The sequence below is a fragment of the Scomber scombrus genome, chromosome 19, assembly GCF_963691925.1.
Source record: "Scomber scombrus chromosome 19, fScoSco1.1, whole genome shotgun sequence".
In the NCBI taxonomy this organism is placed as follows: domain Eukaryota; kingdom Metazoa; phylum Chordata; class Actinopteri; order Scombriformes; family Scombridae; genus Scomber; species Scomber scombrus.
In genome coordinates, this window is record NC_084988.1 from 17,344,952 (window position 1) to 17,360,651 (window position 15,700).

Consider the following 15,700-nt stretch of genomic DNA (forward strand, 5'->3'; position numbering starts at 1 on the left):
ACTAACAACACAATTTCCTCTAAAGTAATTATATGTCTCCAAACCAGAAATGAAAGTAAAAACAGGAACAGTGCTGTGATATATTCGTCACCAAAAACATCACTCAGTTCAGTTCAGGGTGAAAGCTGGAGGAGAAACACGCACATTTGTGAGCTCTTCCAGTGGAGAAGTACCTGCTTTGTGTGAGTTGCTTTTGCTTTCAATACTTTGAAAACCAAACTTAACTTTACACCATTTAAATCTCGAAATAGTAAGTTCTGTTATTCTTGGCTGTCGGAGCAGATCTCAAACTGTTCTGTTCAAATGGGTCATTTCCTGCTTTTTAACTTTTAATAGACAAACTTCTAGAAAGGAAAAATGTACAGAAGCCTGAGTGACAGTGATGTCTCAAACAAAAGGGTAGGACTTCATCAAACATACATCAAGCTATTCACTCTGTTTTGTGCATTCTCTTACTGGAGTTGTTTTCATATCCTGCTTGGTGGTGTTAGAGGTCGACCAGCTGTGTAATGTTAGTTGTGGTTTTGGGCTGCCTGGTGGTTTTGGGGATCCTGCTCGCCATCGCTGTTCTGAAGAGACCACCGGCTCCCAAAGATCATGAGGTACTCCCTGGAGACACTGGTGGGAGCAGTTTCACTACAGACCAATGCAGGTAATAATCTGTCTAACACGTAGATAGATGAGTTTATTAGTATTTATAAAGTAATAAAAGTTGAACCCTCAAAAGCAGCTTATTGTTGCTTCCTTTCCACAACATTAATGATACAGATTCAACTACAACACACAGAAACTGTATGCTTTTTCCACTGTCTGCTCTTGGGTTGCCTTAAGGTGCCATGTAGGTTGTTTATCTAATCTTTTGTGTAGTTATTAATCTTTTGTAATTGTTATTAATGTAGGAAATCTGGATTTTGGTCATGGTCATAAATATTTTTATGTTTAAACAAACCTGTTGTTTCTTGTTTTTCAAAGCTGCACCATTATGTTCTGAGTTTCATTTTCCTGAGAAGTCACTCAGCAGATGTGGTTGTTTATCCTGCAGTATGACCCTCGTGGAGAGCATTCCTCAACACATGAGTTTTAAAGCCAATGTAACATTTGGGATCCCTCTGGAAAAAGCATGGAAAGACCTTATCTCCATGGCTACGGACCAAATGGATGTGGCCTCTTTCTACTGGACTTTAACCGGGGAAGACATCAACGTTAACTCTTCCTCTGATGCACCTGTAAGTTTTTAACAATTAAAAAAAAGTCACCTGAAAATATTGGTCTAAAGCATCTTCACCTCCTTGAATAATCATAGTTGAATATGTTGTTGTATTGATGAGAAGTTCCATAATACTCTGTCTGCTCCTGGCAGGGAAGGGATATCTTGGAGCAACTTGAAACATTGCCGTCAAGGAATGTGTCTGTCCGAGTGGTGACGAGCATTCCCTCCTTTAAAACAAACTCCACTGATTTAGAGATCTTGAAACAGAAAGGTTTGGAACAGACTCTCTTGTTCTCATAATCTGCATTCAGTATATTGTGTTTTTACTTGCAGTGCTAATCTAGTCTCTTTTCCTGATATGTCTGCAGGAGTTCAGGTGAGGGCGGTGGACTTTGGGCGCCTGACAAAAGGTGTCCTCCACAGCAAGTTCTGGATAGTCGACAGGAAACATGTGTTCATTGGCAGTGCAAACATGGACTGGAGAGCTCTCACACAGGTAACACCGCAAATCTACACATGTAAGGGCTTGTTTTTCATTTGAACACTGATCTCACAATTTGATAATTCACATTTGACTGTGTAGGTGAAAGAACTGGGAGTGGTGATCTACAACTGTTCCAGTCTAGCAGAGGACCTCCATAAGATCTTCCAGTCTTACTGGGTGATGGGACAGCCCAACAGCTCCCTACCACAGCCCTGGCCTTCAAAGTATGACACTGACATCAACAAACATCACCCCCTGCTGGTGAAAGATGGTAATGTCTCCAGCAGGCTCTACCTTGCAGTGAGTTCTTTAAGTTTCAGTCTCATTTCCCTCTTTACAGGCTGTTGTCTCTATTTATAGACCAGTGAGTGTAACATGTTTACAGTCTCTGAAAAATCCCGTTTTATGTGTCAAATATTTTAGTTTTTAGTGGTGTTATTTCATATTTGTGTTTTTTACAAGGGTTCTCCACCATCGTTCTGTCCTAAATCGAGGACTCAGGACCTGGAGGCGATTCTCTCCATCATCTCAGAGGCTCATCACTATATTGATATAGCCGTCATGGAATACTTTCCCGCCACACTCTTTGAAAGGCCTCGGAGGTGAACCTGACCCTCAAAAGAAAATGTTTGTTTCCATCGAATTATGCATCTCTTTTGCTTTATTTTTCTCACTTTGTATAACTTTTGATTGAACAGATACTGGCCGTTCATTGATGACGCCATCAGGACTGCTGCATTCGAGAAGGAGGTGAAGATCCGGATGCTTATCAGCTGCGGCCGGGACTCTGATCCAGCAATGCTGCCCTTCCTTCAGTCCCTAGCCTCGATGGACAGCTCTAAGCATCATATCAACATTCAAATAGTAAGACACAAAATGAAATAGATGGAAACAAACATCTTTCCTGATGATTTGTCTGTTTGTGTTCATGTATCATTCTCTTTACAGAAATTGTACATTGTGCCTGTGGGAAACCAGTCTGATATTCCATACTCTCGAGTCAACCACAATAAATACATGGTGACTGATAAAGAAGCCTACATTGGTGAGTGACATTACTTTCAGGATTAGTATTTATGCATACTTACTGTTGCAAGCAGGTCAAATCTTGTGCATTCAGGTGTTTAGAGGGCCATTTATTGTATGTGAATCAGTTAATAATTGATCGATTGTTACGCAGGTACCTCCAACTGGTCAGGGGACTATTTTCTGACCACAGCTGGAGTGGGTCTAGTGATTTCCCAGCATGCTCCACACCCTGTATGGAAGACTGAGGCCCTGCAGAGCCAGCTCAGGGCAGTGTTTGACCGGGACTGGCACTCTGAGTTTGCAGTGAACCTTGCTGACCTGGGCCACCACCCAGACTGTGCATTATCAAAATGATAGAAGATAAAAGCTTAACAGAAATATAATTAAACCATAGTGGTGGTTATTATATCATCTATATGTAAAAAAAACAAAAAAACAATTTATTTGGATTTTTTTGTTTATTAAGCAAAAGTATGAATATTCAACAGCTGAAAAAGAGGATGAAGTTCTTTATGAATGAAACAACGGTATCAGAAGGGCAAACATCACACCAGCAACAACAGCTGAACTGGTTCTTTATATCTGTGTGACTAAGGTTTGCACAGTTCTTACATGTACATTCTTCATTTTTCCATCCTCACTTATCTGACTTCTCAATGTAACTTGTATGTAGATTTATTGTTTTATCACTGACAGTGTGAAGCTGATTGTCTGTATGTGTGATTATGAAACATGTTGTGTAATTATAAGATATATGACAGAAACCAAAGCGGGAGTCACTAATTCACTGTAATGGACAAAAAACAAAGAGGGCTCGAACAACTGCTACAGTCCTTTGACAAAAGTGGGGGACTTCACTGCTGATTAAAAGAAAACTATAAGCGAACTGTGGTACAGTACATCAAATGGTAACATTTATGTTTAACACTGTACATAGTCCCAATGAACAAATTTCTACTGCTAAATGCTTTTTGCAGTGTAGTGTTGTCGCTATGAATATGTTTTTGTAGCTTTAACTACCCTTTGCAGCACTGTAGATAGTAACATTTATCAAGAGAATAGCCAAACAACACCATGTTCATCAAACAGGACAGATGCATTACAGAAGTGTCACTTTAGTTTGATAAAATAATCAAAAAGAAATGTGTAATTAATGTAATAATCATTTTTGCAAAATGCCATATCTAGAAACCAAAATATACAAATACCAAGACCTGTTTTTGAAATAAAACAGTACAATGATACAATCTTCTTATCAAACCTTTCACAGCAGACAGTTTGACATATCAAATAAGGAAAGGCACAGGGGGAACAAATTACACTAACGATGGCTGTGTTCTTTTAAGGTGAGCCTGTTCTAGGGCACTGAAGGGCATCTTCACACACTGACATGTTATATAATGTCAAATTATATTATTTACACCTGTGCTTTTCCTTCTTTAACATGTCAAAATTTCTGCTGTGAAAAGGGTTTGATAAGAAAGCTGTGAAATTACTGTTAAGCACTTCACTGGTACGGCTGGGGGGGGGGGGGGGGGGGGGTCTCTTGTGCACACCAGAAACTTTCACGTGCTCACAAGAAAGTGTCTGGTGCACACGCCTATCGCCTATTGAACATTTCTGCTTCTGCTGTGTGGAAGGAGTACAGGAGTTAGATGAGTTAAGTATTTTAACCTTGGACTTCATTCTAAAGACATTACCAGTTTGCTTGCAAGTCGTCACCATCATATTGTCTCCCATTTAAAACGAATTTTGAAATCTTGCAGTCTGTTTCGCTGCAAGTTTGGATAAAGTATTGGTCCTTTAGCTGAATGCTTTTTTTCCAGTCTCCAGCAGTTCCTCCATAGTAATTTCTGAACAGACAGATGCCTTGTTCCACCTCCATGTCCTGTTCGCACCAGAAACTCAACGATTTCTTGCTCTGTATAAAAACACTGAAAAAGAAACACTGAGCAACATTTTATTCTGGATTTTCCCTTCAGATGTAAATACATGAAAAATGTTCCCCTCGGCATTCAGGGTCTGTGGGTGTCATTCCCCTCCCCTGCACTAGATGGCGCTGTGTCGGCTGTGCAGCCCCCGCAGTGCGGGCGCAGGGCGGAGCTCCCGGCTGTGTAGTACGTGTGCTTCACACAGCCGCCAGTGAGCTAACTCACTAACTAACGCTACAGCTGGACTGATTTCACAACGATGGTGCTGCTTGAAAACGACTCGGTAAGAACAAATATGATTTAACGAGTATTTAGCTGTTGTAAGTGTGTGGTTGTCGACTATCAAACTAAAACCGTCCGTGTCTGAATCAGTTCATCGTTTAATCAAGCTAGTCGTCAAACGGACTCATGAGCTAACCTGCTAACACTGCTAAAGCTGTGTACAGTTTCATTACTTTCGGACGTTTTGACAGCCGTACAGTGGCTTTTGCAACGTAAAGCCTCGTGGAAATGGTTGAATATTTTGTTAAAATCAAAAGACTTAACGCTAAAGTTAACATCTCCTACATAGACACCTGTTAAATCTAGTTAGTAGTCAAAGTTAGCAACAGTAAGTTAATGAGTTAGCAAATGTTAGCAGTGATTTGTATAAAACCCGTGTACTTGTAGACTTGTATTGGTTTATGGCAAAACGCAGGTTAACTGCCAGGTCCTCCTTAACATCACATCATTTAGCTACTGCAAAAATCAATACAGTTTAATACAACAGCTTGCAATGTTTGTATTACCTTGTCTAGGCCATTAATATGAACACGGTACAGTACACATATCTGAAACGCCCCTTAGTGTTACTCAACAAAATTCATCTCAACCATAAACAAACTACAGCTTCCTAAACTACCAATAACTACAACCAAAGCCCTCACTAAACGGCTTCAACGAATAAAAAGATCATTATAACATTCATGATCTTATATTTAGACTACATTAAGTGTACTTAAACTGGCATCTGGATTTATTATCAACCCGTGTCTTTGGGGAAAGTGTGTTGTTTCAAATCTTAGTACAGTGATCATCTGCAGCACCTCAAGGGTCATTTTTGGAGCATTAAGATCTGTGTCCATCCTCTAGTTCCTCACAGAGCTCACACGGCTGTTCCAGAAGTGCAGAACATCTGGCAGTGTTGTCATCACTCTAAAGAAATGTAAGTAGGCCCCTCCCTGATTTTTGGCACTGATCCTCAAGATTAAATCAGATGGTTAAGCTTTAAAAATGCAACACAATGTGTGTTTCCTCTCTCAGATGACGGGAGGACCAAGCCGGCGCCTAGAAAGGGCCACTCAGAGTCGTTTGAGCCAGCAGACAATAAATGTCTCATCAGAGCGTCTGATGGCAAGAAGAAAATTAGCACAGTGGTGAGCTTTGTTTGCTTTTAAAGATGTATGTTTTTTTGCTGTTATATTTTTAAGAAACTGTTAATACTTACTTGTCTTTTCTTGCATTTCTTTTTAGGTCAGCACCAAAGAAGTAATCAAGTTTCAGATGGTAAGTTGATTTTAATACCCTGTGTCACTGTATGTATATTATCTTGATTAGGTCTACTTGATGTTAATAAAAGATTCTTCGTTCTTTGATCAGTGAGCTGCTTGTGACTTAACACAAACCCCTTTTTACAGGCATACTCCAACCTCCTTAGAGCTCACATGGATGGACTTAAGAAGAAAGATAAGAAAAGCAAAAGCAAGAAAACCAAAGCCACCCAATGAGCAATAGACTCTTAAGATGACCATGGGTACCTAAACTGGCCAGTACCATCTGAGGGCATGGGGAGATGGCTTCACTTGGTCTGCAGTCCCACCCAGCCATTCCCCCCAGTTTACCTGAGGCCTCAGAATCACTGTTCATCTACCTGGTGACTGCTTTGATTTTTTGCCATTGTTTGCATGGTAATGTCTCCTCCCTGGCCGCTCAGTGCCAGCGGTGATTTGGAACAGAGAAGCTGAGGATTTCTTCTATCCCAAACGAAGCAAGCCAACTTTATTGAAACTCCACCAAATCTGCTTCGGAAACAGGTTATCAACAGCTGTCTCAGCTCTGGAGCCAAATCCACGGAGTACAATGATTAACTGCCTTTCATATTATTTAATTGTAAGAGTCCCTATTTATGTTATATTCATGGCTGACCAGTGAGTTTTGTTGGCTTGTTTCAAATCAACTGTACTAAGAGGGATGTTTAATTTTTTGTTTTTTTCCAGAAACGTCAAAATTTCAGCAAAGGTGCTTGAAAAGAGAACTAAATCATATCTGTTTTGATATATTTTTAACCAATTTCATTTTAACATTGCTCGATATTGGGGATAAAACTTTATTTTATGTCTTAATTTTACCCTCTAAAAGACAATATTATGTTTGCTCCTTGTCCAAACCAAGCTGTCAAACTGGCTGTCTGGAATTGTTAAACACCAATAAAGGTAGAGCTTCAGTTAATGTGGCTTCAGTTCATCTGAATGCGAATGAGATACTGTTTCTAAATGTCATGATTGAGTTAAATAGCACAAAAAAGTTGAAAGTTGTAGATTTACTGAAAGGCATGTTTGAGTTATGAATACAGAGACAAAGTATTGGCTGTAAGTCTAATTACATCATTTCTGTTGATCACAATTACAAGGCAGCATGTTTGGTCAACATTTGTTTTGTCATGCGTCTGAGTCCTGACCTCACGGAAGAGGACTGCGGTGGAATTTACGTTCAGAAATAAAGTGCTTTTTAAATGTCACTGCATTATTCTTATCCATTCTGATAAAATGGCAAACAATGAGCAATGGTATACATGAGCAATGTAGAAAACGAGACAGTAGTTACATTATATACATGAACACATTTCTGTGCTGTACTCGTAAAAACAATCTTGAGTTATGGTTGAGCGAAGCATCTCATAGCACCGTGTTCCTCTTGTCTGGTTTTTCTTTCGGGGAGGCTGCGAGGTGTTGCTGTCGGTCGCTCTCCTCCTGGTATCCCTGCTTCATTAAGCCGGTCAGATACTGGAACATAGTCTGGATCACAGAGAGTACACATTAAACTGAGCTCCCTCACAGGTGAAGGACATGCTTTTAACCACAAGAGGGCAGCAGAGGCCATCCATTGAAAGAGGTACATGTACAGAAATGTAACCTTAAATTTTATTTTTAAAATTTTTTTCTGTTAAGGATATTTTCTTTCTTATAACATGATGATCCAAATATGCAGAGTCTAAAAGGTGCAAATAATTGCAAAACAAAATTTTCTCTTAAATGTGATTTAAAAAAAAAAAAAAATCAGAAGCCACAAATATATTTTTTATAGCCCTTTAAAATGTTGTAACATGATGTGACAGAGCCGTGTTCCATTTTCTCAATATTCTCGTGTATGGTTCAGTGAGATGTAAATTTTCACATCAGTCAAGCTTGTGTTGCAATGGTTTCCATCTCGACGTTACATGGCGCATTAACCCTTAGAGACCCGCTGCTTTACCCGTCTGAACGCTGGGAACCTGAAGATTAATTTGAGATACAGCTCAGCACTGTGTGTCAAGTTCTTCTAGTCATAAATCTGTAATAATGTTTTGGTTAGGCGCCTAGAGTGTATACGGGCTTATATATAATATGATGGCCATTCACATACTCAATTATGTCTCATAAATTGTTGTGCCAGTTTTTGGGTTGATACCATTTGTTACACAGATTTGGTAAATGTTACCATTTTTGACCACTAAAGAATTGATAAAAAATGGTCTAAAATACCACATTAAGACACCAAAACCTTAAGGAACACCACAGAAAATGTAATTCTATGATTTGGTATCAAAAACAATTGACATCTAGAAATTTCTGTAAGTAGAACTTGCTTAAAACCCCCCTTATTGTCCATATACCTAATACAGCCATACATTCTCTGATCGTCTGTGGTTTGTGATTATCCTAGTGGTCACAATAAGTCTCATTTCCAGTCATAACAAATGTATGCAACCCCAAGACTGTTTAGTGGCTCCAATATTTGGAAATAACTTATTTATACTGCATGCAAAAAAATGTAGGTTCTTGCTCAAAACTGCATGGGATTAATATAAAGTGGGTATGTAGGTAGGTATGGAACAAATGTTCATTCACATATCTTGAGATGAAATGGCCATGCCAGTTCCCTTGCAAAGAATTTAGCCTAAGTGTTGAGCATTGACTAGCATGACATGTTACCGATGAATGGTCAAGGTTGTCTAGTTTCATATGACACCAGTATCTTCTCTAACTTTCAAACTGAGCCTCTGAAGGACAGTAATATCAGCTGTAGGCGCAGACGTACAGAACTCACCGGACACAAACCATCCCTGCTAACATGATGGTTGCACACATCAAGCCTATTTCACAAGACACTTTCACCCAGTGTCTCTAATTAACACCCACAGAAGGAAACACACAGGCCACACGGAGAGGCTGAATGACACTCCCTACCTTCCATGCCTCCTCCAACTCAGCTGTCCACTTCTCCTTCAGGATGGGCTGTACAGCACAGATGAATTCTGCTCCGACATACTGGAAAATAATTATGTAAGATACTTATTGATGTGCTAATGCCTCAGTATCCAGTTGACATTGTTATTACTGTTATTTGCAAGAGTAGGTGCGTTTCCATTTCGCAGGTTTTAGGAGAGGGTCAGTTCGTTCAGCTGCACTGATTTTAGGGGTCTCAGTATAGTGCTTAGACTAATAAAGAGCTGCAGCATCAGTTGAAATTAGAACATGTGTCCTCTGTTATAAACAAAAAAGCATCACAAAAACAGCAGCTCGGCACTGCTGGGATCAGCGGGGTCTTACACTGTAGTACTTAGGCGGGGCGTTGTAATGATAATGGCTTTTTCCAAGCTCCAGAGCCAGAGCCTCCAGTCTCTCCATCTGGTCCAGTCTAGCCACGCTTTTCTCGATAAAAGACATCACCCTGAAAGAGGAAAAAGACACTCAGGATGGACCACTCGGCCTGATTGATCCACCAGTTAATCGTGAATTAGCAGGAGGCGACTATCAGTTGATACCCCTCCATTGTAGATAGGTGTGACACTCCTTTGTGCTGAAAGGCTGGTAACATTTTCAGTTCCAGCAACTCAAATAAAGCCAAGAAAATAACAGGAATTGATTGCGCATCTATCAATCTAGCTCACACTTGATGCAAACCCAACTGATTGTACAATACTTTATCCCTAGGAAAACATTTACCCCTCGATAAAACGCCACAGGATCGATTTTGTTGTGTTTGATTGTCTTTTGTTGCTTGTAGGTGTGTCTGGCATCACTGCAACACGTGTGCGTGACAGTTTTGAAGATAATTATGGAACAAAGGGTTAGAGTTGGTTTAGCTCTCTACCTCTGCCTCACTGCCACCGTGGACATTTGTACTAATGTCCCTGAGTGCAACTGAAGGGCCATTTGGCCTTATCACTGAATTTGCAATGCCACGCTAGCCTCTGTACCTTCAGGTCCTCAGGCAGTAATTGGCTGGCTTGGCCTCATGTGTAGAGGAACACAGAGAGGCCCGATGCATACTGGGAAACAACACACAAGTGCTCATGATAGATGCTACAGGTTCCATCTGCAGTGGAGTGGAAAGCAACGTTATAATGATCCGACTACCTGAGGTGTTCTTCTCTGCTACTTATCTCATGGTTTGTGTCTCACACTGTGCTGTATGCAACATAGTTTCATTATGTGTTGTTGCACCAGTGACTTCAGTAAAAAAAAAGTGGTGCCTGGAGAGAGAGAAAATGATCTTAAAGGATAAGGCGTGTGATATTCTACATTCTTTAAATCCAATAAAAAGAACAAAATACAATAAATTGATCCTACACAAAAGTATTCCCTCTAGCCACAGCCTGATTTAACCTCTGTCCAGGCATAGACCTCCATTGTTGTCCAAAAACTATTAAAAACACATCAGTGGGCCATGGTGTTCTTTCAGTAACAATGAACATGGTCGTAGTTTATTTTGAGTCAGTCCCACATACACAGTCATGATGCCGCAATGACTCACGAGAGCAGTGTTTCCTAACCATTTGTATTTTAGTGGATACTTGCTGGTGGGCTACCTGGAAAGTTTGCAGAGTAGTTCTGATGATTTGCAAAAACAGAAATTGTGTTTTGATGTTGAAAAAAAAAAGTATCCATATTTTGTATTTGTGTTTTGGAGGAAAATACAATTAGGATTACAAATTAGTGTGACGCTGATCTTTATTGTCACAATAACCAAAAAAACTACCAGCTATGAAAGGCTACCTGCACAGAATATGTCTCGAGTTGTTGACAAAGACTGATAAAAGTAAGCTAAGTTCAAGTGTGACTTTCAGTCACTTGAAGTAGTAGAAGTACTAATGAGGAGTTGACCAAATCTACAGGAAAAAAAAGCAAGGCTAGCTAGCATTAACAATGTCAGGATCACTATCTACTATTACATTACTAATAATGATAATAGTAGATGATAGTGACTGATGTTCAGGTGTCGATGAAGGAGTTCCCAAGCTCATCTGATAGGGCTATTAGGCGACATCGTACAAAACAAGGTTGGGAATCACTGCACAAGAGCACCAAATGTGTATTAATCTGCAACTGAAAATAGTCCCCAACAAATACACAATTTACATTTGTTAGAGTGAAGTCTGCTAAAACCTAACGTGCCCAGCTGTTTTAGGAAATCACTACACCTTGTCTAAAAATGAAACTATATATTTGTGAGCTGTTTTCAATGATTGGTAGCTACAGTTGTTTTTCTCCTTCAGTGGGAGACAGTGGCCAGCTGAATGCTGCAGATTTGTTGACAATAAGAATATATATAACAATCAGGATCTTGTCCTGTAAAATCAAAATGTTGCATAGCAACCAGTCATCATAATGACAGAAGCCGATGAATGACTGATAATTTGAAGTGTTGAGCTGCTGGACATTAAAGATGCGCTGGTTCTGCTGATGTGTGAAGAGTCTGTTACTGACCGTAGGCCATGCGCCCTGAGTTCCCGGCTGGTCCGCAACCTCTCCAGGTCCTCCACGTCTCTGAACAGGAAGAAGACATCCTTGCATTCGGGATGGGTCTCAAACAACCTGTTACCAAGACAACAGCATAAGCAGCCATCCGTGAGCCTGTGAGAGCGCCGCTCATGAGGAGCAGCCTGTCACACTCATTCCCAAACCAAAACAAACCTCCCCCTGAGTTTCCCAACTGCCATAACATAACCCCAAGAGTTTTAGCGAGGACAGTCACACAACTACCATCCTGTGTGTGTGAATGTGTAATTTTCAGCTCGTCAACATTACGATTAAAGGGCTTCTCTCTCATCCCCCAGCCCCCCACCCACACTTTGAATAGAGATCTGATTCTGATCATATCCTGATTCCTGTTATCATTGCTACCTTCCGCTCCAGTTTTATACCCTACAGCTGCAATCAGTAACAGGCCACAGTAGATCTGTGAGTTTGTTAGCCACCCTCATTTGCACTCTGAGCTGTGATGAGCCTGGGATGAAGTCTTAGTCAAATAGAGCCACTGCTCCTGATCAACTCACACAACACAGGAGTTTTCCTTTTCTGATTTAACCTCAATCAATTTCTTTAACCAGAAAATGTAAGCGTGCTGCCATCCAATCAACGAGCCTTCCAGTCTCCAGCTGGGGGACCTGTGATTAGTTACGCAACAAGAATACATGGTTGCCTTGTCTGAATGTGAGTTGTATTATGCTCACACTGAGATGCAAAGCTAATGGTAGTTCTGCTTTTTCAGTAAGAAGCCAGTGTCAGAAAAAAAGAGAGGAGATAAAGGATAATGATACGCATCAAAGGTTGTGAGATAGACTTGGAAAACACGAGCATGTAGTTTTATAATTAAAACTTGATTTAAACAGGCATTTGAGCTGAGAGCAGCTGTTGATGGCACTGATTTTGTTATTGTGGGAGATACTAGATGGAATTTAAACTACTGATATTTAATATATGTATGTGGGTTACAATGCTGTAACACAGACAATCTGATCAGGCATTAATAATAATTATCATTGGGTGTGGCAGGTCAAACAGTGACTTATTCTGTCTCCTTTTTTATTGTTTTTCCCCCCCGTGTTCTCTAGCACAGGTTGCAAGATGTGTTTTTAAACCTGCAACATGGAGCACAATCCTCATGAATAAATGCATTACATGTCTATAACATGTTACCTCCTGAGATGCATAGACAGACGAATAGAGGTGTTGGAAGAGGTGTTGGTCTCTCTAATGGCTGCTGTGAAAAACATCAGTAGCTCGGTGCCCTCTGACAAGCAGATAATAAGGTGGCGGACATGTTCTGCGCTTATGGTGTCATAAAATGACAAATATTCAGGCTCTATTTATTTCAAAGTATTCTGACTTCACGCTCGATCGAATGACATAAACTGAATTTGTTTGGGTCTCTGTGTAAGTGGCTTTTTTTTGGCATGACTATGTCTTACTTTACAGAGAGAAGCTTTAACAGGATTCATCTTGGGTGAAATGCCTGTGAAATGTGCGTTCTCTCTATTCATATCCCCTGCTCACCAGCTTCATTGATGAGACAACAGGGGGAAATTGGCTGCTCTTATTTTTCTTGCCACTGTCAACACACCAGCAAGATGGAGAGAGAGGACTCTATTCCATTGTGTGTGCGCAGCCTCTTTTGGACATGGGCGCACATACAGTACAATAAATGCAGACAGTGTTGCGCTATTATAGCTCAAGTGGAATTTTAATTGGCGCTGCTTGGAGGTTTTCCTCACAGCTATTTTGTCACCCATGAATAGAGCCCACCGAAGTCTTTACAGTGTCTTATTGTATGACAGAAGAACATCATCTTGCAAGAGAAAATTGAGTCTGTTAAATTCAGAGTGAGCACATGGTGAAAAACAGGTGTTTGTCTTTGCTGTTTGCTGTTTTACTGTAACAACTAGTTCAATCAGGAGATACAAACCCTGACAGCCCGGAGGCCCTGGGGCCTGACGCACAAGAGGCCCATGAATTTCAAGGCTAACACGCGAAGGTCAATCTCTTCAACTGTTCAGGTCACCCTGGGGACACATGGCATTAATTGGGCTTCTAGGCTCTCTACTAGATCCAGCAGCCTGAATGCCCGTCAGGCTTTATCACCTCATTCTCTAATTTGTTTATTCTCCTGCCAAAGGTCCAAATATGTTTCCCGGTTGCTGCTCATCATCATAATTGATAAACTGCATTTTCCTGATGGCCGATGCCTTTAATTGTACACTAATATGGCAGACCTGGAGCTGTGTATTATTATATAATGCTATTAAGATGTGATATGAAGTGATAAGGAGGGAGGAGGGGTATTCAGCTCTGAGCTGTGGGTCACAAGGCAGAGCAGAGGGTCATGGTGCAGGTGAAGGGATGCTCAGTTTCTGACATGTATGAAAAGGTCAGGCACCATGTAACCATCACTGAGGATCTGCAGACCTCTTTGTCTTGGGCCAGCAGGTCATCACACAGTGCACAGGTTTCACTAGAGCTGTCTTAAAAGGCTGAACTGAAACATTTTTCTGCTTTAATGGGCTTCGTGTATGAGTGTACGAGGCAGCAAATGTGATATGTTGACGTCATAGTAAATTCATTCATATGTTTTTTATGTTCTGGATTTCTTTTCGGCTGCAATAACCAAAAGTTAGAAAACTACTGCTTATTTTATTTGCACAAAATGATGTCTTAAACCTTAAATATCCGTTTAAATCCATGCATTCTTTATAAAGGCAACTCAGTGTGACCTTATAATACTAATATGCCCATTTAACGTTCTATTAATTTAATATTTTTGATCCAGTTTATCAGCCAATTAGGAATATTTCTTTGTTTTCCTCATTCATGCAACATCAAGTATAGAAGAGGCTCAAGTTTCTCACCTGACAAACATAATAATCCCAACTTTGGCTATATCGTCCCGGATAACTTTCCATGACTCCTTGATCATCTGAATGTGATCCTGGGTGAGATGCACAGCAGCTCCATCATCTGTATTTCTCTCTCCAAACTCTGCTTTTGCTGCCAGACCAGATATTGCGCAGCCCATCCTTCATTAAAAAAAAAAGAGAAGACGAGGATGTTTTTGCACCGATCCAGAAATGAAAGATAATGCTAACAACGTGGAGTTAAATGATGATGTGCCGGAGAAAATGCGGTGTTGCTGGCATCTGGTGTGAATGCCCGAATCCAGCTGCTTCTTGAACTCTCCTCTGGTTTGGTATTTCTGAAGAGCGTCAATAGAATAAACCGAGAGACAACATGCAGCTTCTGGTCATTAGTTCAAAGTAAAACCCTTCATTGATGAGTGCGTATTGTGGCAGCTGCTGAGCACTGACAACGCTTTTACGGTGAAGGAAGTCCCCGATTACATCCGCTGTAAGTGTGTGCGCTTCCAGCTGCTTTGACGCACAGATGAGCCGGTTCAGAGCCAAAGTGCGCGCGCGGATTCATGAGGGCGCGCACTAACCTGAGGCTCCGAGGCTGTGCGGTCATTTGAAATAAGAGCAAAACACACATAAAATGAATAAAGACGCACACATGCGCCCACCTAATTGTATTGTCATTGTTTCTATTTTTTCTGTTGGCAACTTTAGATCAACGGTTAAATTAATTTAAACCTCATTAGAAATACAATTTATACACGATATATGCTCATTTTATAGGCCTGTCCCTCGAAATTCATTGTAATGGATGTAACAATAAGTCTGTTGAGAGCTTTTCTTCAGTTTAGTTGGTTTACTAATATGAGCTGAAGACACTGACACTGTCCCCCTTTGTTTGTCTGGGAATTGTGCTTCTTTGTTTTTTTTAGCAGAGGGTCTATATTGTATAAATTAAATAACTTGAATTATGTTTTTACTGTACTGCTGCTACTGCTGTACGTACTCCGTACACTGAAATGTTACAATTAAAAAAAACTACATCTATATATCTATATATAACTAAAGAAATGGGACTGGCTATTTTTCTGGGCCAGTTTTCACAGATGAACTCATTCCAA

The 15,700-nt window shown here is 40.4% G+C and overlaps 3 protein-coding genes across 3 annotated transcripts; 2 read left to right on the forward strand and 1 right to left on the reverse strand.

Moving 5' to 3' along the window:
- Positions 1-140: 140 nt before the first annotated feature.
- Positions 141-3,665, forward strand: LOC134000896 (5'-3' exonuclease PLD4). The gene is made up of 11 exons (XM_062440403.1): positions 141-182; positions 337-399; positions 492-652; positions 1,043-1,226; positions 1,361-1,481; positions 1,579-1,706; positions 1,794-1,994; positions 2,157-2,296; positions 2,393-2,558; positions 2,643-2,739; positions 2,875-3,665. Exons 2-11 carry the CDS (start codon positions 358-360, stop codon positions 3,075-3,077), a joined length of 1,443 nt encoding a protein of 480 aa, XP_062296387.1. The 5' UTR covers positions 141-182; positions 337-357; the 3' UTR covers positions 3,078-3,665.
- Positions 3,666-4,829: 1,164 nt separating this feature from the next.
- On the forward strand, positions 4,830-7,430 carry srp14 (signal recognition particle 14). The gene is made up of 5 exons (XM_062441044.1): positions 4,830-4,937; positions 5,786-5,858; positions 5,957-6,069; positions 6,167-6,199; positions 6,331-7,430. Exons 1-5 carry the CDS (start codon positions 4,914-4,916, stop codon positions 6,418-6,420), a joined length of 333 nt encoding a protein of 110 aa, XP_062297028.1. The 5' UTR covers positions 4,830-4,913; the 3' UTR covers positions 6,421-7,430.
- Positions 7,431-7,587: 157 nt separating this feature from the next.
- On the reverse strand, positions 7,588-14,746 carry xgb (x globin). The gene is made up of 5 exons (XM_062441043.1): positions 14,580-14,746; positions 11,662-11,769; positions 9,502-9,622; positions 9,139-9,219; positions 7,588-7,707 (listed from the first exon to the last, which is right to left on the reverse strand). Exons 1-5 carry the CDS (start codon positions 14,744-14,746, stop codon positions 7,588-7,590), a joined length of 597 nt encoding a protein of 198 aa, XP_062297027.1.
- Positions 14,747-15,700: the final 954 nt, after the last annotated feature.

Bases quoted from the DNA above. Each gene is read 5' to 3' on its own strand.
- LOC134000896 (XM_062440403.1), top strand. From the start codon at position 358: ATGTACAGAAGCCTGAGTGACAGTGATGTCTCAAACAAAAGG. The intron at 2,297-2,392 runs GTGAACCTGACC...TTGATTGAACAG, and splicing joins CTCTTTGAAAGGCCTCGGAG to ATACTGGCCGTTCATTGATG. The intron at 2,559-2,642 runs GTAAGACACAAA...TTCTCTTTACAG, and splicing joins ATCATATCAACATTCAAATA to AAATTGTACATTGTGCCTGT.
- srp14 (XM_062441044.1), top strand. From the start codon at position 4,914: ATGGTGCTGCTTGAAAACGACTCG. The intron at 6,070-6,166 runs GTGAGCTTTGTT...ATTTCTTTTTAG, and splicing joins AGAAGAAAATTAGCACAGTG to GTCAGCACCAAAGAAGTAAT. The intron at 6,200-6,330 runs GTAAGTTGATTT...CCCTTTTTACAG, and splicing joins AAGTAATCAAGTTTCAGATG to GCATACTCCAACCTCCTTAG.
- xgb (XM_062441043.1), bottom strand. From the start codon at position 14,746: ATGGGCTGCGCAATATCTGGTCTGGCAGCAAAAGCAGAGTTTGGAGAG. The intron at 11,770-14,579 runs GTGAGAAACTTG...TCTTGGTAACAG, and splicing joins GGGATTATTATGTTTGTCAG to GTTGTTTGAGACCCATCCCG. The intron at 9,220-9,501 runs GTAAGACCCCGC...ATTATTTTCCAG, and splicing joins CCCCGCCTAAGTACTACAGT to TATGTCGGAGCAGAATTCAT.